General features: G+C 36.4%; 1 protein-coding gene across 1 annotated transcript in view; it reads left to right on the forward strand.

Annotated features, from left to right (window-relative positions):
* Positions 1 to 10,245, forward strand: part of LOC122790510 (protein mono-ADP-ribosyltransferase PARP14-like) — an 897,392-nt gene extending 887,147 nt beyond the window's left edge. Inside the window, exon 15 of the mRNA XM_044058061.1 lies at positions 9,563 to 10,245. Coding sequence (XP_043913996.1) covers positions 9,563 to 9,849 — 287 coding nt within the window. The 3' untranslated portion in view covers positions 9,850 to 10,245. The remainder of the gene's footprint in view (positions 1 to 9,562) is intronic.
* The last annotated feature ends 14,392 nt before the right edge of the window (positions 10,246 to 24,637 follow it).

The raw sequence follows: 24,637 nt of genomic DNA on the forward strand, positions 1-24,637 counted from the left end.
AAGTAAAAACTGAAAAGCAAACAATAAACAAGCTCAAGATACATTGCTTAAAGGATTACTGTACAGGTTATGGACCACACATGATTCTCATTCTGTTTGTGTAATGAGCTTTTTAAAATAATGGAATCCTGTCCTTTTATCTAGTCAGGTATTCTCTGCATGGCAACAACAGAAAGGCTTTCAATGTTATCTCAGACAAGCTTACCTTATGGTCATTAAAGCATTGCTACTTAAACACAGAGCAACAGGCACTTTCTGAGTAATAAGCATAAATCTGAGTAATAAGCATAAATCAACAGTACAAAAATATGACAGAAACCAGACTATTCTGCAAAATCAAGGACAGATGAAAAGCCACTGTAGTACTTGCCTAGCTTGGACACATCCAGAGTCACTACATGGGGGGGTTGCAACAAGTATGTCACAATTTGAAATGTCTCTGGCTGACTGTGATGGCCCTGACACATTTGTCATACCTCTCAACCTCAGAGCAAGAAATCTGGACAAAGCCATACACAGAAGTGGGACAAAGGCCCAAAAATAAGGACAATTTTTAAATATTGCTCTAATAAACTTAGAAAGATAATAGAATAGGTCTTACATTAGTATGAATTTTCTGAAGGGTATAAAACCTGAAACTCAAATGTCTGTCATTATTTTCTAACTTCAGTCTTTAGTGATTTGTCACTAATTTGCCAAAAAACACAATTTTATGAAAAATGGACCAAAAATGTGATGCAAAAATATAAAATAGCCACACAATACAGCTGGGAACCTGTCAAAGAAGGGACACTTTAGTATTAGTACTGCTATCTTGAGCAGCTGACAAAATAAAAGAATCTACATGCATTTCAAGTCATCTATAACTTTGATTATTACAGTTATTTCTTAATTATAAACCCTCCATGTTTTCTTCCAAAATTGCTATTTTGCGGAGGAATTATTAGGGGGAAGAGCAACATTTACAGTTGAGAGGTTGGCTTTGCTTAATTCTATAAAGCAATTTATTTGCATGTACCTCTCAACCTGTTAATGCAGTAAATCTGAACAAGGCCAAATATATTGGGGAACATATAAACAGTACTAAAATTGCTCTTGTATAAAGTGAGACAGTTGATAGAATAACAGTTCTTACTTTAGCATGCATTTTCTGAAGGTTATGAAGTCTGAATCTCAGTGTATCATTATTTAGTGACTTAATTCCTAAATGATTTGCCAGAAAACTACAAATTTTATGAAGAACAACTATTCATTCTTTGAAAATCTGGACAGTTGGGAGGTATAGTTCAGCTGGGCCTGTCTGAGTTTGACAAAATCATGGTTGAATGGAGCCTCTGCAGCCATTCCAATGAACCATATTCACTCCATTTACCATAAACACTAATGTGCATACTGCTTTACTTCTATGATGAGTTGGACTTCATTTGAAAGTTTTATTTTGTATTTTACAGCACAAACACTAAGTCATCTGCTAAACAAAGCAATGCAGTCTCACAATGAAAACTTAGCATTAAAACTTCTCTGCCCTTGAAACTCACATTCATTGAAACAGCATTGAAACCCACATTCAAAGAAAATACATTTTGCCAGTGGCAGATAAAGATTAATTTTGGGCTGTTTTCAAATCATAGGCCCCTTGCATATGAAACATACATGTGCTCTTTGATACACCTTCCTCATTGTACTAAATTATATTCCTTGTACAAAACAGTACAGTTGTTAGAGGGCGTTTTAAATTTGTTTTGAACATTTTTCCAGTAAGCAACTAAACAAAATGCATGCACCCATAATGGCAAAACTGCCCAGTTCAGAACATTTATCATAAAAGTCTACTCAGACTTCCACAGTCCACCATTATTAGTAAATATGCACAATTCTACAGTCAACCATTATCAGTAAATATGCACAATTCCACAGTCCATTATCAGTAAATATGCACAATCTCTGAAGAAGTAAAAGTCATCTAAATAATTCCACATTAAAGAAATCTGTAACTAATGAAGAGGTTGCTGCTAGCAAACACCTTTATATTTCATGGTTTCATCGAAAAATAAAGTGTCTGTTGCCCCTCAGGAATAAATTGCCTATATTACATTAAAAAAATAAGCTAGTAATATTGCAAGAGGAAATGGATGGCAAATTGATAACAGACTCATAGCTGGTATCTTCACCAAGGAGAACATTCTCCAGCATCCACCTTGTGGGAGTAGAACCCACAGCCTTCTGCATCAAAAGCAAGTACACAACCTGTTGTGCTATTAGCAATGTGAGCTGACTTAGCATAATCAGCACTAAACTTCTCTTCCCCTGCAGCTCTCAGCTCCTTGTAAAATCTACTCAATACTCAACTGCATCTCAACAAGTCTGAAAAAGACAAATTTATTGGGGTGGGTCAAAGGGCAAAACAGGGACACATTAAACATTGCTTGTATAATCTTGGAAAGCTGCTAGAATAAAATGATGTGTTACCACCATACATTTTACTGCCAAGGTCCCCATGCAAAAGAGTCAGAACAACATACCACTATGCCAAATCACCTGCTTTGTGAAAGAAAAATGCTGTGTTACCACTGTACATTTTACTGCCAAGGTCCCTGTGCAAAACAGTCAAGAGCAACATACCACTATGCCAAATCAGCTGCTTTGTGAAAGAGAGGAAGACTGAAACTTAAATGGCTATCATTTAACGAATTCAGTTCTCACCATAGCTGTCAACCTCTTAGCACAAAACACCTGGACAAACCCAGTAATGAGGAAACATATTCAGTGAATTCAGTTCTTGCCATCGCTGTCCACCTTAGCACAAAAAACCTGGACAAAGCCAATAACAGGGTATTACAGTCCGAAAAATAAGGACAAATTTCAAATAGTCATCTTATAAACTTAAAAAAATGCTATAATAAAAGTTTATGTTACTATATATTTATTGCTAGAATAAAAAGTTGTTTTACTATGTATTTTCTGAAGACTATGAAGTCTGAAATTCAAATGCCTGTCAATTTTACTTCTGATGAAACAAAAACAATTTTCAGCAGACGCACATGGAGAAATACTGTAGACACATATCTTTGTAACATGGGCAAAGTTGAAATTCCTCACTACCACAGCACCAGCCAGCACAAAATGTGTGTAACCCTTGAGGGTATTATATTAAAGACAGGTCAGGTGGCATCTTAAAGAGTTACAGGAAGGAACTTACCCACTATAATACTTGAAATTGTCTAAATTGCACTTAGTAATTTTAAAGTTTTAAACACAAAACAGAGGGGAAGCTGACAGTAACTTAATAAAGCATATAACATGAATCATTTGTTTTTACAAGTATCAGACAGTGCAAAGAATTTAAAATGAAAACACTCTGAGAGCCATGAATTGTTTATTTTGACAGGTCAGAGGATTGCTGTAAAATGTAATGAACTGTCTAAATACAAAATACAGCTGAAAGAATGATAAAACAACTTAACAACGAATAAATATTTCAGTTGGCAAAGATTTCCATAATGACTGCCTATACATACTTGTGAGTTTAATGCCAAGGTCATCCCCATCCGTCCATTTTTTAATGTCAAAATAGAAGGTGTATGTCAAGTCACAGTCTATGGTTTCCCTGCACCCTTCCTACTTACCTGGTATCTGTTCTTCTTCTTCTAACTTCTTTCTTCTACTACTTCTTTCTTCAGTTCTTCTTCTCTTCTTCTTAATAAAATCCAATGGCAAGTAGCAAATTAAAATGATAAATAATAAATCCAGGTTCAGTAAATCCTTCCCGTTTGACTGAGTACTGACTCAGTCACGAATCAACCCACAACTGACTGACTGATTGATTCTCGCACTTTTCCCAGCACATAGCGACAACCAATCAGCAGCATTTGCAGTCTGAGCCTTTTAATTCTATGCGGTTTGGAACCACATAGACTGCTGGGCATCACAATGATGCCTTAATCTGCAAACAAAACAAACAAACAAAAAATCTTTATTTAAAACCGCGATTCGGAGACTAACAAAGTAAACCAAAAAAATAATAGTCTCACTCTCTGTCACACTGTACACAAAAAGGTAATTTTTCTTTTTTTTAGCTGAGGGGGCTGCAGTCCGGCAGTCCGATGCCACGAGCCGCCCCTGATATACACACATACATACATCTATAACCTCTTTTTCCATTTTTGTACATGGGGTCAGGGTGTCACTTCAACAGTGACAATTTTCTAAAGTCAAGGTTTATACCGCTGGGTGGCTAGCCCTGCTAAGTATAAAACAGAGAATGTCTGTTGTTTATTTGTGTGTGTGTGTGTGTGTGTGTGTGTGTGTGTGTGTGTGTGTGTGTGTGTGTGTGTGTGTGTGTGTGTGTGTGTGTATGTGTGGAGGCCCTACCAGAATTTTAAAACAGTGTCAAAGGTAGAATTCTACCTGTAGGTGCGTGCTGTCTGGGTTATACTTCTAGAATATTGTCTCCAGTAGGAACTATGAAAAGATATTTTCATCAATACCACATACATTTACTAGTCTGTGGAACTGAACTTTATTTTTTCTATGGAAATGTTTTGATATGCAGCATTTAATAACTAGGTGATATCCACTATGTGGAAATGTTTGATTTCAGTGGCTGGGTGGTGGAACTTGCTTATTCTCACAGCATACAGATTGTTGTTTCAGGAAGCAAATGCCATTCTGCCAGAAATAGCTCCACTGGCTACTTTTGTCTTTATCCACATGTCTGTACTGATGTCCAGAATGTTTTCATTGTTATTTCTACAATGTGAGTAATTCTACATGTCTGCACTGATGTCCAGAATGTTTTCATAGTTATCACTATGATTTAAGCAATTCATGAGTTATAAACAACATATTTAAAACAAACATTAAAATCCACTTTCAGGGTTTTTTTTTTGTGATCCGTGTTTCAAATGTCTGACATGTTTTTCCTCATCCAGTAGAGTAGCAGTTGAGTTCTGATCCTGATCTATCCATGATAATTTCTGTAACCCATACATTTTTCTTGAATAGAGATGGCTTGGGAAACAGTCCAACTGCACCTATCAGTAAATAAGGCCCTTGCTTGCCTTGTGGCTTAACTACAGAATGTTTACATTAGTGCATTATTCACTTAAATATAGTTTATCGCACTGGCCTAGGTCCCTTTCCAGAAAGGGCCTGGGAGCACTTTAAATACAGACATAAAACATTTTAACCATCAGCCTTTTGATTTATCAGGCTTGTTCATTCAAGTGTCACAGAAAAGTCAGTAGAATACCTAAGTGAATAGCCAGGCAATATCAGTAAATTATGCCCGCACCATGCAACACTGTTCCATTTTGTGCAGCTGTAATATAACAATAAAGGACCATCATGCACATGCTATGCTATGCCATTTTGTACAACAGTAATATAGTAGTAAGGGACCATGCTATGCCATTTTGTACAGCAGTAATATAGTAGTAAGAGACCATGCTATGCCATTTTGTACAGCAGTAATATAGTAGTAAGGGACCATGCTATGCCATTTTGTACAGCAGTAATATAGTAGTAAGGGACCATGCTATGCCATTTTGTACAGCAGTAATATAGTAGTAAGGGACCATGCTATGCCATTTTGTACAGCAGTAATATAGTAGTAAGGGACCATCATACACTGCATGAATACTATGCTATGATATGTAATGCCAGCTTGTGTAGCTTTAATATAATTCTAAGGGAACCCCATGCTATGCCAGCTTGCGCAGCAGTAATATAGGAGTAAGGGACCATCATGCACTGCATGAATACCATGCTATGCTATGCCATCTTGTGTAACAGTAATATAGTGGTAAGGGTCCGTCATGCACTGCATGAATACTCTGCAATGCTATGCCAACTTCTGCAACAGTAATATAGTAGTAAGAGACCATCATCTGCTGCATGAAAACCATGCTATGCTATACCAGCTTGTGCAGCAGTAAGATAGTAGTAAGGGACCATCATACACTGCATGAATCATGCTATTGTATGTCAGCCTGTGCTGTAGTATTATCGTACTAATGGAACACTGTGTGTTACATTATTGCCATGCTGTACTATGACAGAAAATGTTTGCTGTGGTATAGTAATCAGGGAGTACCATGTATCATGTTATTATCATGCTATCTTGACCACAGCTTCTGTTGCAGCATTATAGTATGCAGTAAACATCATATATTATACCAATGACATTTATTATTTTATTTTATTTTACATTTGATAACCGGGAAAGGCCTTCTGGACAAGCAGTCTTTTTTCAGCGGAGGCCCAAGGAGAAAAGCTCCACATTTAAGTACAGTATTAGTACAGACAATAACAGTGAATACATTAATGAAATAGTTACAATTTTGGTACGATTGAGAACAATGAACATATCTGAAAATAGTTACATAAAACAAGCTGTAAAGATGTACAGTGCTCTTATATTAGCTAAAAATAATGAGGAGGAGTCAACAATATAGAAGATTACAGATAGATGTAGTATACACCATCATCTTTGGTTAACACTGCTGAGGGGACTAGGTAGAGAAGATGCAGTATTGGATCCTTACGTTATTTGTTCCCCTGGTGTGGCACAGGGACACAGCCATTTATTAGTGAGGTGGGCTTTTAGGGTGTTTTTAAACTCAGTTATAGAGGTTTTGTTTTTTAGGCTAGTGGGTAGGGAATTCCATACTCTGGCTTTATAGGAGACATATAGGGATTCTCCTGCAGAGTTAGAAGCCTTTGAGACTTCTAATAGTTGTTTGTTGTTGGAGCATAAAACTCTCTTACTGGTGTATGGCTTGAGTAAGTTATTTAGGGCTGGAGTTTTTTCTGGATTATGTAGAATCTTTTGGGATAGGATTAGCTGGTTATACAGTAGGAGATGGGGAAATTCAAGCCATTGCAGTTGTTTTAGGGCTATGCAATGATGTGACCTATAGGGTGAATTGGTGGCCCACCTGGTAATTTTGTTGTAGCATGCTTCTAATTTCATGATGTCTGTTTTTCTTAGGTTAGTGAAAATAGGGGAGGCATATGTGACTGTGGAGAGTAAACGTATCCTAGCTATAGTTTCTTTGGTTGTTTTTGTCAGAAAGGGTTTGTCCCTATATAAGGCCCCGAGTTTATTGCAGATTTTTTTTATTGTGTGGACAGTGTGGCTGTCAAATGTTAAGTTGTAATCGGTCTCTACTCCTAGAAGTTTGGTGTGATTAACAGGCGAGATAATGGTATTATTATTGGATACTGTGTTGATGGGAGAAGAATGAGGTTTATATTTAGAAGGATTAAATAGTAGTAATTTTCTTTTACTGGGGTTTAGAATTAGATGGTGTTCAGATAACCATACTGTGCTAAGATGAGTTAAAGTAAGGCAGTATCATCCATTGTGCCATTATATAGCTGTCATGTGCACAACCTCTGAAAGAGTAATACAGTAATCACTGAAAACTATGTGCTGCACTAGTATGATAATATTACTGTGCCAGCATTGTGATGCAGTTACTTGTTAGTCAAGGAATGTCAAGTATTGTGCCAATATCCTGCCCCCTTATGCACAGCTTAACTTGTAGTAATATGGTGGTAAGGGAATACCATGTATGCTGTCATTACAATGCTATGTTATAGCAGCACATTGTTTGATAATATGGCAGTTATACCTCAGGTACTGTGATGTAGTTATGTAATGGTAAGGGAATGCATTGTATAGTGCCAGTGCAATGCTATGTTGTGCCAGCACATTGTGCGGTAATATGGTAGTCATACCTTGGGTAGTGTGATGTAGTAATGTGATGGTAAGAGAATTCCATGTATAGTGCCACTGTCATGCTATGTTGTACCAGCACATTGTGTGATAATATGATACTCAAACCTCAGTTATTGTGTTGCAGTAATGTGGTAGTAAGGTAATACCATGTATAGTGTCAGGGCAATGACACATTGTACCATCACACTATGTATAATATGGTAATCATACCTCAAGTATTGTAATGTAGTAATGTGGTAGTAAGGTAATACCATGTATAGTGCCAGTGCAATGCCACATTGTGCCAGCACACTGTGTGATAATATGGTAGCCATACCTTAAGTATTGTGATGTAGTAATGTGGTAGTAAGGTAATACCATGTATATTGTCAGTGCAATGCCACATTGTACCAGCACACTGTGTGATAATATGGTAGTGATACATCAAGTATTGTGATGTAGTAATGTGGTGGTAAGGAATACCCTGTATTGTGTCAGTACATTGCTAAGTTGTGCCAATATATTTTGTGATAATATGGTTGTCATACCACAGGTATTTGGATATAGCAATGTGGTGGAAGGGAATACCATATATAGTGCCAGTACAATGCTATGTTCTACCAGCACATTGTGCAATAATATTGTAGTCATACCTCAGGTACTGTGATGTAGTAATGTGGTGGTAAGAGAAAACCATGTACAGTGCCACTGTAATATGTTGCACCAGCATGCTGTGCAATAATGTAGTAGTCAGACCTCAGATATTTTGAGGTAGTAATGTGGAGGAAGGGAATACCAAGCACAGTGCTAGTGCAGTACTATGTTGTGCCAGTACATTGTGTGATACTATGATAGTCATACCTCAGTTATTGTGATGTAGTTATGTGGTGGTAAGGGAATACCATGTACAGTGCCAGTGTAATGCTATGTTGTATCAGCACTTTGTGTGATAATATGGTAGTTATACCTCAGGTAGTGTGATATAGTAATGTGATGTTAAGGGAATACCATGTACAGTGCCACTGTAATGCTATGTTGTACCAGCAAGCTGTGCAATAATGTAGTAGTCAGACCTCAGGTATTTTGAGGTAGTAATGTGAAGGAAGGGAATACCATGTACAGTGCCAGTGCAGTACTATGTTGTGACAGTACATTGTGTGATACTACGGTAGTCATACCTCAGTTATTGTGATGTAATAATGCAGTGGTAAGGAAATACCATGTACAGTGTCAGGATGATGATATGTTGTACCACATTGTGCGATAATATGGTAGTCATACCTCAGTTATTGTGATGTAGTAATGCAGTGGTAAGGGAATGCCATGTATAATGCCAGTGCAGTGCTATGTTGTACCAATACATTGTGGGATAATATGGTAGTCATACCTCAGTTATTGTGATGTAGTAATGCAGTGGTAAGGGAATACCATGCATAGTGTCAGTACAATATTATGATGTGCCAGCACATTGTGCAATAATATGGCAGTAATATCTCAGGTATTGTGCCAGTATTGTGCTGTGGCATCTGTCACATTTTATAAGACTGCTACCCTAATTAGACAAGATTAACAAGTACAATATCTTCACACTTCAGAGTGTTTTATGTGTAGACACTGTCATTTCAAAACAAACTACAAATATATCACACAACAAAACAAAACACAAGGACAGCAAGAGAATAAATTCAGCATATGATAACTTAAGTTTGAATTCCTAACTTGAACTGTATTTCACAGGAGCTTATTTGTTTACCTGCTTTGCTGACAGTTCTTGTAGTCTTACTTTGTTAATGTTTTTCGTTACTTATCACAACAATTTTTTTATTTTTTTTAACCTAGCTGCCAGATATGGTGAAGGAGTATATTTTGCAGTGGAATCTTCATATTCGACTAACTCAACCTATTCCAGGCCAGACTTGAGTGACATGAGGTACATATATCGTGCTCGAGTATTAGCGGGTAGATATACTGAAGGAAAGCGTGGTTTAAGAGTCCCACCACCTCGTTTAAACTTTAATCCATATGATCGGTATGACAGTGTGGTGGATTCAAAAGCTCTACCAACAATGTATGTAATTTTCCACGATGATCAGGCTTACCCAGAGTACCTGATCACCTTTCACTAGCTGTAAGCTGAGGAACCAGCAAAATCAAGAACAAACAGAATTTTGGATGTACTTATGTAAATGTGTTGTTAATATTTTTGAAACATTAGTAATGGTTAATAACTTTAGACGTTTACTCACTACTGTCTGTTTTGAACATTTTCCATTTTGCACAATTTAATTTCCCAACTTCTCAATCTATATTTGTTATTAAAAAAAAAAGTAACTTAACTCTCACTTATTCATATTTATATGGAAATGGCTTATTATCATAAATTTAGAAATTGTTAATCTCTGCTATGTATGCTCAATTGTATTCTTAACATGTATAATGTTATGTTTTCTTATATGGTACCGTTTTGTCTCCTTTAAACTGTATTGGTATTTGGAGCTTTTCTCCCTGGGCCTCCGCTAAAAATGGACCTGTGTCCAGTCAGACTTTCCTGGTAAACAAATATAAAGTAAAATAAAATAAAATTTCCTTTATTATGAGATGAAAACTTTAGAGAGATGTGAACCTTTATACATTGAGCTTGACACATTTGCAAACAAGTAACACACCAGGAAATGACAGTTCTAGAGGAAGAAGCACTTTGCATATCAAGTTATCCTTTTACAACTTTTCCATAGACATGTCTTACAACTCACATTTCCAATGTGTCTGGCTTACTTTAAGGCAGACTGCTGTTTCAGAGCTAGGCAGCCAGAATGAGGGATAGAGGGGCTAAGTGGGCAATTGCTTAGGGCTCAAACCCTCTTATAAGCCTCAAGAAATTAGAAACAATGTAAATTGTCAACATACATAAATCTAGTTTAAGCAAGAAGTAGGCAGCCAAAAAGACAGTAGGCCAGTTGTAATAAACCATAAATTTGCACTGTCTGACCTTGTAGTTACTTCAGATAATATGTATTTCCAAAGTTTGAATAGGTTCTCCTTTTGCAACGATTCTGGAATTAAATACTAGGTTAAGCTTTGGCTGCCTTAAAACCCTCCAAAGGACAAAACAAGAAAATGAAGAATAGATGAGAAAGAAACATAAACTTATAACTAATAAGACAATATTTTATATGCTGTGCGTTTATGTGAAGCAAAGTTGAAACATATCACTGTGGCTATTATAATGTGACATTAGGTTTGGCAGGGATACTCTATTTTAGAATGAACAAAATTAAAATGCATTATTTCTTTTTCATTCTATCACTGATATCTGAGGGATACACAGTCAACAAAGTAGCTACAATTGCTGAGTGTATGTGAACTGTCTTCATGCTGAAAGTGACTGACTGTGCTATCATTTGATTAAGTTAAAGTCAATAATTTAAAAGAAAACCTCTCAAGAATCAGGTATCTTCTTGCCTTAAAAGACTTCAGGAAGCAAGGAGATTAATTTGCATTCTACTGCTCAGGAAATAATGAGTTACCTGTGATCCAACAACAGCTGGAGTGATTCACCTTTATGTGCATATGTTTTGCCTTTGTACCTATGAATAATAAAGGTGGATCACTCCAGCTGTTGTTGGATCACAGTTAACTCATTATTAAGCAAGAAGATACCTGATTCTTGAGAGGTTTTCTCTAAATCTTCTTTTGCAATTATAGCCCATGTTATTTGCAAATCTTGAAAATAATGAATGTTACAAAAAAGTAAAACATAAATGTTGCTCATTAGATGATGAGTTATTTAAGATGTCTTGTGTCTCTGAATTTGTATTGCAAATTTATGAAAGTAAAATTATATTTCACTTGAGAAAAATAGTATTATGGTCAAACAAAGAAGTGTGTTTCTGTAACCATGCAACATTGACCCAGTATATCAGCAAGTTAGTTCTTTATTCACAAGCTTTCCAGTGATGCATGACAGGGATGGGTATTACATTGTTTTGTGATATTGCACAATGACAATTATGCATATCATATTTTTACAATATTTCAAAACAACAGTATTAGTCTACAAAGCTGTGTGTGTTGGATGGCAACTATGAGTGGCAACATTGCATACTATAATGCTGTGTATAAGCTGGCAACATTTGTTCACCAGTATGTGGCATAGCTTTTACAATATTAATACAATTATGAAACTATTGGTAATATTTTCAACTGCTTTATCAAGAAGGCTTCAAGTTACCCCAGCATTTTATTCTCATTGGTAAATGGGAATTATGGGAGCAATACATGCAGAATAATGTTTTGGAGGAGGAATGGGATTTAAGGGAAGGAAGCACTACCTTTTTCAAGGGAATAACAGTGGCAATTTTCCCTTCAGCTGGAATGAAGCCAGTACTTAGACTGTGATTGAAAAGAGTACCCAGTCGTGTGCTAATTCTTGTTGGAGACCATGTAGGACACAGCCTGGGATGTTATCAGGTCCCATAGATGCTGTATTTTTGCCCTTAGAGAGGGCGTTTATGACCTGTTCTTTAGAGATACAAGGTAGGAGACAGGTGATAGGGATGTCATAAGGTACATGTGGTGGGGACAGGGGAGTGATGTTTTCACAGAACCTGTTGGCCAACAGGTTAGTTATTTCCACAGGCTCAATATATGTGGTATCATTAACTATCAGAACAGCACAAATCTGGACATTTCCTTTTAGGTTATAGATGTAAGATAGAATGCCTTATGGTTGTCCTTAGTTGAGGAAGCTAAGTTGGATTTGTAGTTTGCTTTGGAGGACTTCACAAGAAGTCTTATTTGCTTTTTTTGCTCGTATCAGGAATAGATGAGTCAATGCAGTTATACAGGTGTTTGTATAAAGTATTGGTGTAGAACTCAGCATAGTTGCCAGTTTCATCTGAGGAGGGAGGTGCAGTAAAGCTATTTATACCATCCCATAAAAGGTTATAATCTGCTTTGGAGAAGTTTTGTTTAGCTTAGTTGCTGCAATTGGGGGAGGGTCAGATGTGATAGTTACTTAAAATGAGACTGAATTGTGGTCAGATCTCACCAGGGAAGACCTCACAGTGGAGGTGCTACAGTGGTCCCCCATATTGGTAAGAACCAGATGCAGGATGTTGGCACCCCTTGTGGGGTAATTTTGGTTTGGCAGGTTGCGTGCATTTACATACAGCTTTTGCTCAACAGGCTATCTCAAGTAACCCAATATAGACAACGTGACACTGGGTGGTGGCAGTCCAGTAACTTATTGACTGAGGCACACATTGGCTAATAGGAGAACATACACCCCTCCTGCTCTTAGCATGGGTCCCTGGCATAGGTCAGGGGTCCTCTATCCACTTATCAATGGTTAATAACTATGTCCATTTGGTCACATTAGTCAACATGACCAAATAATTTAGAAGCATATTTTAGACTGTTGAGTGGCTAACCCTGCCATGGCATGCAGTCTATGATCCGTGTTCTCCTATCTTGAGGATACTGCTCATGACAGTAGATGGTCAAAGTGGTTGGTCTGTACAACTCTTCCCCATATAGAACACCATCGAGAGTCTGTACTGCTGCCCACAATTCCATTCTTGGGTGAGTTTGAAATGCGAACACTCGGCATGTTTTTTGGGAGGTAGGGGAACCTCACAGAGACACAGGAAGAACATGCAAACTCCATAAAGGCATTAGCTGGAGGTAAGCATCAAATCCTGTACCTTGTGTATAAGAGGTGAAGCCTTAACCATTATGGAACCTGATCTGAGCACTTGATATGAATAATCAATACTGTAAATTTCCTAAAATTTAAACTCTCTTATTGAGGTGCAGTGATAACCTTCTTAAAAATTACTTTACAATTCTCCAGTAATGGAATCATCTTAACTACAGTATATAAGAAATTTGTAAAGAGAAACACGTATACAGATAGATCAATTATGCTTACTAATTTCTTGTTTAAAAATGTAGTTAAGGAGCAAATGTTATGGACCTCATGGCTAAACACAGATAAGCAGAACTGGAATCTACAAATGGATTATCTTGTTCATTTTCAACGCCATTTTTCACATTTTTTTACATGGGGTCAAGGTGACACATCAACATTAGTCAATGTAACCGACTCGCATACAGCGAATGTTTACACTGAGTGGTTAGCCAGTTTTGTTGTTTGCGTATATGAGCACATGCCTTGGGATTCATAAATGCTTTCTCTGTGATTGTAACCAAGAAAACACTGTTTACACTGCACACGTGGCAAGCAGCAATGCATTTACACTGCACACGTGGCAAGCAGCAATGCTAATCAGATATGCATGTCACCAGGCCAGTGTTCATAACAGCTAGCCTCTTGTGGCTGCAGCAGAGAACTACAAACCCCACCATGCAGCTGCATCCAAATACAAGCAGCAAAGGTGTATAAGAACCACCAGTAGTGGAGGCTGGTAAATGCACACAGTCATATAATGTTAATGTAATAAACAGCGACAAGTACACACTCAGTGAAAAGTACAATGAAAATGAACGTACCACCGATGGCTGATGGCAGAGTAGAGGTGAAACTAGATTAAAAGAATCCACAGAAATGGACAACATAAAAGTGCTAATGGAACTGCATAGCACAACTGATGGAAAAGGAATGCAAAAAGGTGCCATGACAATACGGCAGTTTGAAAAATGTGACGTATACACAGGAGATGTGGGATGTAATAAAGTAATGTGATATATCACCTGCCCCAATCCTGTCAACATTGGAGTGTCAAAAGTGAGCATGTGCTATAACACAAACGTCACTAAAAGAGGAAGGCATGTTCCTCTGAGGGGAGTCAGGACAGCAATTCAACCCACATGCCAGTATATCTGCAGTTTAATGACAATGGAAGTCACCACAAAAGTCGGCGTCCAAGGGTTCTTAAAACACACATATCTGGAAAATGTAGTACATTTGCTGATGCATGGCAAAAAACAGTCCTCAAGAGAAGTGAACAGACAAAGCTTCCCCTTGAACATTACAAAGAGTGCATTAACAAGGGGAGACACTGTAGCAGATGAAATAGAAAGGGTCATAAAATATAGATATATTGGGGAAATGTAGTGCACATGCAGATTGCAAACAGAAAAGATACACAATACATACAATCCCTAAGGAATTTGAAATCCCCAACAAATGTAGTGCTACAGTAAGAATTATTGATTACAGGACTTTGAATAATGATGGTATCCTTACTTTATTTCAGATTGGTATGCAGACCAAGGCTTAGCTCATCTGCAGATTGTTATGCACAGCAAGGCTTATCTCATCTGCAGATTGGTATGCTCAGCAAGGCTTAGCAAATCTGCAGATTGGTATGCTCAGCAAGGCTTAGCAAATCTGCAGATTGGTATGCACAGCAAGGCTTAGCTCATCTGCAGATTGATATGCACAGCAAGGCTTAGCTCATCTGCAGATTGATATGCACAGCAAGGCTTATCTCATCTGCAGATTGGTATGCACAGCAATGCTTAGCTCATCTGCAGATTGGTATGCAGAGCAAGGCTTAGCTCATCTGCAGATTGGTATGCACAGCAAGGCTTAGCTCATCTGCAGATTGGTATGCAGAGCAAGGCTTAGCTCATCTGCAGATTGGTATGCACAGCAAGGCTTAGCTCATCTGCAGATTGTTATGCACAGCAAGCCTTAGCTCATCTGCAGATTGGTATGCAGAGCAAGGCTTAGCTCATCTGCAGATTGATATGCACAGCAAGGCTTAGCTCACCTGCATGACTGATTATCTCATGCAAAGGATCTCCATTTTGTGCCATTTCTCTGTAGTTAGTTCTGTCTATCGATGTTTGTTCTGTGCCAACTGCCATGCAATGTATGTCCCACAGAAAAATGACTTTGAATTACGTGCTCAGTCTTGGCATGTGTGTGGCATTTTTATTTATTTTTGGATAGTAGCATAGTTCAGAAATTGAGTAAAGGGCAGACTGAGATGATAAGGTGAAGCAAGCAGAGGGTACAACACAAGTTGAGCAAATATGGAATTTGCAGGTTGGGGCTTGTATAGTAACCAATGTCTTCCAACTTCCAACAGTGAAAGAAGAATCCAGAAACATATTGTTAGAAACTACCAGCCTCCACCATGTAATGTACTCACTTATTATAGGACTGTTTATCATCAGGAGAATTGAACATATGACAGTATCAGAAAAGAAAAAAAACACATAAATTAAACTGTCCCCTGCCTATGTCACTGTTATGCTCTTGACCAGTGTATTGGCATGACATGCCATTGAAGCACTGGTGGAAAAGGTGACTTGAGAACACATTTATGGAGAATGGACTACATGATAGCAGTAGAGCAAAAATACACCTATATGGGCTTAACCCCCCTGCTTTTTTTTCCCCAAAGATATGCTCTACAGCATTGTGAATTAACAAGGCATGCCACAGAATCACCCACAGAAAAGGAGGCCAGAAAACACATTTTAATACAACAGAACACAATAGCAGGACAAGAAAAATATCACCTAAATTTGTATGCGTGCCAGTCTTTGACAAAAATACCCCCCCTGAGCAGGACATTAGCAAGTGAAACTGCAGAAGAATTTATACTGAACAGGACTAAATATACACATTTTAGGGAAATGTTAGAACATTGCTGAAAAGTGAACAGTAGAAAAAACAAACAAACAAACTAAACAACAGGTGATTAAAAAAAAACATCTGCCACTGTATTGACAATGAACACATCACTAAATGAGTAGCCTGAACTATGGAAGCTGTCACATACTCGTATTATCTTTACCTTATTTTATATTTGGACAGTATGTTAATTGCACATGATAATAATTGTTCATCAGCCTGTTTCAAGGTAGATCTTCATGGATTTGAATCCTTGCTTGTCTATCTAATCCTTTGCAGAACATAGTATTATCAAGTGAATCCACAAAAAAAATTAGACTTAAGGAGTCAGAAAAAAACACACTTCAAGGAAAAGTTGCAACACACTGGAAAACTGAAAACATGAGCCGTGGTAACAAACATTTAATAATTATGGGATCAAAACCCAATCCCCTACTATATTGACAGTGTACACAACAATGCTTACCTGTTATATACATGTATTAAATTTACTCTTGTTCCATATATAAATTGTTTGTACTTATTGCAGGTTACCAATTATTTGTCAAACTGCTACAACTTAGAATTCAATTACTCTGGACCCTAGCCTACCCAACAAATATTCAATAACCCAGCACATTAGCAAGTTAAGGTGCAGAGGAACTTATGATGAAGCTATAAGAAAACATACATTTCAAGGAAATGTTACAACACTGCAGAAGACTAACAACTGAGCTTTGCTAAACAGCTCCTGTATTGACAATGTATACATTATAACTACAAAGAAACATTAAAGGTAGCACAATGTAACGATTAATCTTACTTTGTTTCTGAATTGATTAGTGAGGCTCATTGACAGTAAGCGCAGTTGCATAATGGATGCTAAGGTCTTACTGCATTTGAAGGATTGTTCTTAATTTTTGTCATAGAATAAAAAGTGCTATTTCTCTACGCTAACACATGGGCAGGAAAGTTGCTCTCTGCCACCCGTCATGAAAATGTTTACTACAGTCAGATTACCTTTCTTGTTTTATAAACTCTTTTTGGCCATGTATGTGGCATGATAAAGTGCTTCTGACAATAGTAAAGGCTGTAAAGTGTATAGGAAAGAGGTGAAAAAGAAAAGCAAGTACAATAGATGACGAAATGTGAGGAGATAAGGATCGAGCAGGATGGAGGTGACCAAAGAGGACAGATACACATCAATAGCCATGATTTCGACAATAATATGATAAGCATAGCCAAATAAACTCTATGACTGTAAGGGGTCATTAAGAAGACACATATATGCCAAATGGGTCTATATTACATCAGTGAATACTTGAAATTGCGAACACTGTATAATCGACCCAAACAGTTCAAAAATTCAAATGCCAAACACACGGATCAGCGATTTTTTTCCCAGGGAAAAAAAATCACTGATCCAAAAAAAAAAAGACAAATAAACAAAAAGCAAACACAAAATAAAGTGGGGGGGGCTTCACCCCCCTCCCCATTGTGGAGGTCTGTGCCCCCCACACACCCCTACTTAAATTTACCAACTCCAAGATCCCACCACAGTGGAGGAAATGGTAAAGTCCCAAAATATAGCCTAGTGATTTTTTTTTCCCTGGGAAAAAAAATACTGTTCTTTGCTTTCGGAATTTCACCATTTTGGGTAAACACGTTCGATTAAACAGCGTTTGCAATTTTAAGTATTCACTTTCATAATAGGAACCCATATCAAATGCAGCACATGTGTAGAGTCAATACTAAACAATGTAAAACAATCATTCACTCAACCATATTTTGGTTAAGTATGTGCTGCGTTTGTTTTTGAACCTGGTAAGAGGTTGGATATAGGAATACAGAACCAAGATTAAAAGAGAAAAGACATGTAGGGTAGCACACCAGGTAATCTATTAAGGTATTACCTGACTGGAGTTGGGTTACAAGAATATCTATCAACTTTTTAACTCAACAATGCTGGACAACTTCAAACTTATAATTTAGTTTGTCAGTGCCAAGACAGAATGTACATAGTAATGATAGGCATGTTTCATTTTAGGGTAAAGGAAAACATAATTAGGAATACAAGATGATTACACCTGCATGGCTATGAAACCATCCCTGTTGCACTCACATTCTCCAGAATAGAGCAGTGGCAGGGTATACTGCAGAATCAGCATGGAGAAGGTGTTAAAATGTACCAGGGTAACTGAACACAGAATAGCAATGAAAAAGGGATACATCTGACCTTATCTGAAGCAATATTTGTGTCACTCGTATTCCCTGAATCAGAACATTAGCCAGTTATGCCATCAAAGCACTTATGTGAAACATGTTAAAATAAAATAAATCTTTGCAGAGGAATGGCATACAGTTGTATGCTGAAAGCATAATATTGTATAAATATATCCCACCCTCAGGGTAGTAGAACCCTGCACCAAGTGCACTGTGAACGGACTCACTGCATCATGAATAAACTGAGCCACAGAAGCCTTCACAGGGGCAGAGCCTAGATGGCAAACAGATAAGCAGCATTTTAGATCTCCACAAAACAGTACTAGAAAACAGGGACAAAATATTTTCATTAACCAGAAATAGAAAAAAAATATTAAGGAACTTAAGAACTACAACTCTACCAAATTTCAAGAAATATTATTAAGTTTTTCCTGTCAAAATATTCTGGTGAACAACACAGCTGTTTGGTAATGGCCAGTTTAAAGAATTCTCACTCAGAAACCACTCCGAAGAAGGAGATACAACTGATGTCTTCCACATTACATGAACTGTCATTGAAAATGGATAGAGTCACTGATAATTTGGAAAGTCTCAAGGAAAACTGTCAAAAGCAAACAGATGTACTAAAAGAAATATTGCAACAATAACAAAGTAAATTACTTGATATGGAGACATCACTAAATGACATAGATAGAAGACTCAAAGAGGAAAATCAGACAGAATTCTTACCTCACCAAACTTACTGGCTACTTAATAAAGTGGATGATTTAAAGGATAGGGAGAGGAGAGCTAATATAAGAATATTTGGCCTTCCAGAAAAAACTGAGGGAGAAGACATCATCACCTTTTTGAATTCCTGGCTTCTTGAAGTGCTTGATTTAAAAGAGGGATTATCAAATGGAATAGAAAGAGCTCACAGAGCCAGAGGAAAATCTATACCCTCTTCACCTAATGCACCACCAAGATCAATTGTGGTAAAGTTCCTGTCCTTCTTGGATAAAGACCTCATTTTAAAAACAGCCTGGAGAAAAAGTCCCATAACATATAAACAGAGTCAGATCAGATTTGGCAATGATTATTCTGCAAAAGTGTTGGAAACAAGGAAAAAAAGGTACTTACGTATTATTGCAACCACATTTTTTACCTTGCATAATGCATTCTGTTTTCGTGAAATGACTTCATCAGAAAAGCAGGGGAACTGTGAGCCTGTGTGTGTCTCACTTCTTTGTACAACTTTTGAAAAGATCTTCCTAAACCAACCATTGAGAAACAGTTGTGATTTATGGTTGTCGCATCCACTACCTCCGAATGAAGCCATTTTCTTACAAGAATTTTGTGTCTCTATTCCTTACTTATGCCATGAGGCTGTTCTTCTTGAAAGTCATGCTCCTTTTTAAGTTTTTTCTCATTTTTATTCCACTTAAAACTGTGCATTAAGCTGATGTTAACCTACAGTTCACATAAATTTGTAGCAGTAGACAAGGACTCAAGCTTTGATGCTAATTTCTCAACAGTGAGTCGCTTGCAACCTGTTTGCAAAAACCCGATGCAAGTGACCATTTTTTGCCCCAGAAAAACAGAGACAGCTTACTTAATTTTTACCATGTCACATTGTGTTAGGGACGTTTTCTGGATTTGAATTAGTCGGCAGTGACATTAAGTAATCTACATTTGGATTTGGATACTGTGATAATTTATGACATTTCTGCATGTACTTTTATTCTGCTTTACGTCTGTGCGTAGTTCAAATGGTGACAGAAAACAGCTGTAAAACAACAAATCGCTTACTGTTTATTAAGACATGAGCTATTTCACTGAACCATAATGATAAGTTTACTGACACACACTTCCCAAGACAGTTTTACTATATATTTCGGCGGGAGAACGGCTCGTAAATGAACCGTTTCACTTGCTCTGAATGTGGTTGCGATAATACGTAAGTACCGAAAAAACTTGGCCATTAGTGAAACTTCTCAAACAAAATAAAATAAAAGCACAGATGGTATATCCTGCTAGGATCAGAATTTTCTATTCAAATGACTTGAGAACCTTTAACAACATTGAAGAAGCTTCCACCTTCATCAAGAATAATAATATCATTACAATTCCTGAAGAAATGGACTGGGCTGTTTCCACCAGCTTGAAAAGATCTTCAGAAAAAAATACTTGGTCTGATGTAAGGAAAAAGAAACAAAGAACTGATTCTAAAACTACACAGTCTTCCAAATCTCTCAAAGAATAAACAAGCATACAGACTTCTGGACTTTACCTCAAAATGTATGTATTTTATCTATTATATTGCCTATTATATTCTGAGACATTTATATTTTTTCTTAAACTTATACTTTATGCAACATACTCATCACAAGTCTAGTGGTTGTGTCTGATAATGTTAAATGGTTTTATAACTTAGAGTGACTTCTAAAAATATAGTTACATCTCATTCATAGGCAGTGAGGAAAACCAGATTCAAATGTTATATTTCACTTTAGTATAATTAGTTATATGTAAAGGAAGAACAGAGAACATATACACTTTTTTCTCATCTCACTTTTTATTAGTAGTATATTTAGTTCACCTCATTGTTGCATAATAGGAATTGAAAATTTTTAATCATAGTTTCTGTGGCTTACTGACTTCACTACACTTCAAATTCCCATTTTAAAAGTAACATCGATACCCATATTTTTAAATGTGGAAAAACAGTTGGAGTCACTATAAACAGAGTTCTGTTACTGGGTTCTGACAAGGCTGTTATTTGAAACATTCCCGTGCACTAGTTAGAGCTTCCCTTGTCTTCTATGAAAGATTTAAGGTGGAAATAGTCAGTTAAGAAATCCTCAGATTGTCTGTTGTTAAGGTAACGCTTGCAGTGTGTGATATCAGTTGCACAAGCAGTATACTTTAAGTTCATTTAACATGGTCTTCGAATTGTTAAAATCTGCAAACCCTGACTTCTTTTAAATAAATAAAAAGAATAGGTTCGAAATCAGTGACAGAGTAACTATTTTTCATGTAGGTAACATAAAAAAGAAGAATGTACAGTAACATTGAATAACATCCAATTGAAACAGTAATAGAAGCATTACAGACTACATTGTTACACTTGAAGTAAACACAGTCCTTTCTTACTTCTGAATTATTCCTACCTATGTATAAGATACACTATGCTATGGTGATCCAGTAAACATGTCTGATAGTTTTGTAAGCATCTGTTACAGCGTTGCAAGTGTAAATAGGAAAATATCTGTGTGAGATGCACACATCAGCTGCAGTTGTGACATACTTCTGTGCACATAATAAATAAAATTAAGACAGGCTTTAGACATATTATACTGAATACTTCATTAACCTGGTAACAGAAATCATCTAATTTCAGAAGCCACTAAGGGACTTATTACCTTGTACTTATAACTCCTGCTTATTTGAATATAATGTGCATATTGCTTTATTAGATAACATGGTAAACCCTGTACTGTGCAGTGTTGTTATTTCCTCTGCTCACACTGCCTAGACATATTCAAATGAATTGATTAAGTAGTAACCACATAAATAGTGAATACAGTAGATTGCAAATTACTGATCACTCTTCTCACCCTTTAGTGCTTTCTAATCTTTGGTAAGTGGGGTTCAACTTTCAGTAAAGTGGCAAAGATGCTGGTAATTAGTCAAAATTCTTACACCAACATGCAAGTAGTTGTTTAACTGCACTACTAAATTGTGTGGGCATGTGTACTTATTTTCTATGATGAACAGTTGATTTATTCCCACTAAAACTTTAAACCATGGTTCTATAACTCACAAAATTGGCATCTCAGACAGTCTTGCAAGTGCCTGTTGATGTATTGTGGGAGTTGCTTGATGATGGGGAAGTAGTGGGAAACCTATAGTAATATTGCACATAAATTAGCATAATAAAGTAGTTTAGATGTCATTCATTTTACCAAGAATTGTTTGAATTGCACATTTACAGACATAGGTTCCTAAGAAACACAATCCTAAATGATATTCCGTGTGCTACACATCTGGTTAAGGCAGGGATTTGTAACATAAACTACCTTTAATCCTTCAGACATTAGTTGTATAGCTGACTATTATGCAGCTGATATTTTTACTGAATTTTGACAACTGTTTAAATAATAAGGTTATTAGTTTCTTAGTGAGATGGTTGGTAAAATTAGTTCACCTTGGAATTTCATCTTTATTTCTTTAAAGTAAAGGGTCCATGAGAAGATGTCTTCATGGTCTGCTTCTGCTACTGCTTCAAGTAGTAAAATAAGACAGATTTGTAAATTGTAATTCTTGATGAGAAATTCAGGTAGACCACTAATTAAATAGATATGAGACAGAGAGATTTCCTAAGGCACTGTTCAGCTTAATAGGTTTTATATTTTTTAGAGTGCCATTACTTTTAGCAATTTAATAACAAAGAAGGGAGTCTGCCTACTCTTGTATCTTGCTGCATGACACAGTCTTTGATAAACACTCTTATAAAGGTCTAAGGAACTGTGGCTGTGCAGAACAGCTTCAGTAATGCTCTGTCTTGACTAGTATTTTGTTCAATATTTTGTGATGATATTCTCATAATATGAATTGATATTATAACTATGCATTAGTATTAAGTTTATAAATTGCTCACCCATATAGCCACTTATCAGGGCAGATTGCTTGTGTTTCATCATCAGTGAGTGATCACTATGGTCTAATGGTGTCTTTCTTCATTTTTTCTTTTAATTTGTCACAACTACATTCATGGGTGGACATAAAATAAACTGAATATGGTTATGCTTTCATTTGTCTCTAATTGAAAGCATGTGAGTGATACATAGAGATTTATGACATGTATTGTTCATTCAAACATATTTACATTATCATCTCTAGTGAACACAACTCTAAGGGTTCATTCTATGGACTACATAGTTTTTGTAGTATGATTCAAGTGTTCTGAATAGTCTTGTCCGTATTTATCTTCATTTATTGATACAGTTCTAAATCTACTTCACTCAGTTATATTTTTAGTATGTAGGAGGGTGTTTATCTGACATAATCATTAGTATATTGGTCACATCAGAATATTGGAGACTATTAATATGTATATCTACTACTCTCAAGCTAAAGAGAATGAATGTTAAGCAACATTTACTGTGTTATAAGTGAGATTTTACTTTATGAATGTTTAAGTAGTGCATGATAGAATGATTATATTCTGAAAAAGTAGTCTAATGTAATCTAAAATTAAATTGTATTACCAAATCAATACTCATTACCATGCATTATGTTAATTCATTGTTAATAGTTATATAGGGAAAATAATAACTAATATTGTTAAATCTCCAAGACAAGAGAAAAGGTGTACTGGAGCTCGAAAGGGGGTAGTTTTTTTTTTCTTTCTTTTTTCATGAGAGAAGTTATGGTAGGCAATCTGTTAGATTTCTTCTCATCTAGCAGATTGAAGTGTATTTCACTTCATGTACATTAGAGGGTTTACAAAAATATTTATATACTTGTTGTTATAAAAGTAATTTTCCAAAACAGAACAGGAGCCCAGCAGTAGCCAGCAGAAAAAAAGATGTTAATCCCAAAAAAACACTTTCTTTTAACGTAAAGTCAATTTACTAATTACATCAACATAACCCTTGTATATTGTATACTGATTGCATACACACTTTTTATTTAAGTTAGTATGTAAGTTTTACGACTTACTTTAATAGTGTTTGAATTATTGTGCTTTGCACCTTTAATTCATTGCTGCTACTAGTCACATGACTTCATGCTACATGGTTTTAATACTGTAGAAACTGTGTAACTGCTGTTTGTCTGTGATCTGAAAAACTTTAAAACAGAAAAAGTGAGAACATGTTTCATTAAATGGTGGACATAGTTTATTTCATATTTGGATAGTGTATTTTAACTTTTACTAATGACATCAACATATCCTTTGTATATTGTATACTGATTGCATAAATAGTGTTTGAATTGTGCTGCTTGCACCTTTAATTCATTGCTGCTACTAGTCACATGACTTCATGCTACATGGGTTTAATACTGTAGAAACTGTGAAGCTGTTGTTTGTCTGTGTGTCTGAACAAGTTACTTTCTGC

Source organism: Protopterus annectens, chromosome 16.part0 (genome assembly GCF_019279795.1).
Source record: "Protopterus annectens isolate FY-2018-M chromosome 16.part0, PAN1.0, whole genome shotgun sequence".
Classification (NCBI taxonomy): Eukaryota; Metazoa; Chordata; order Ceratodontiformes; family Protopteridae; genus Protopterus; species Protopterus annectens.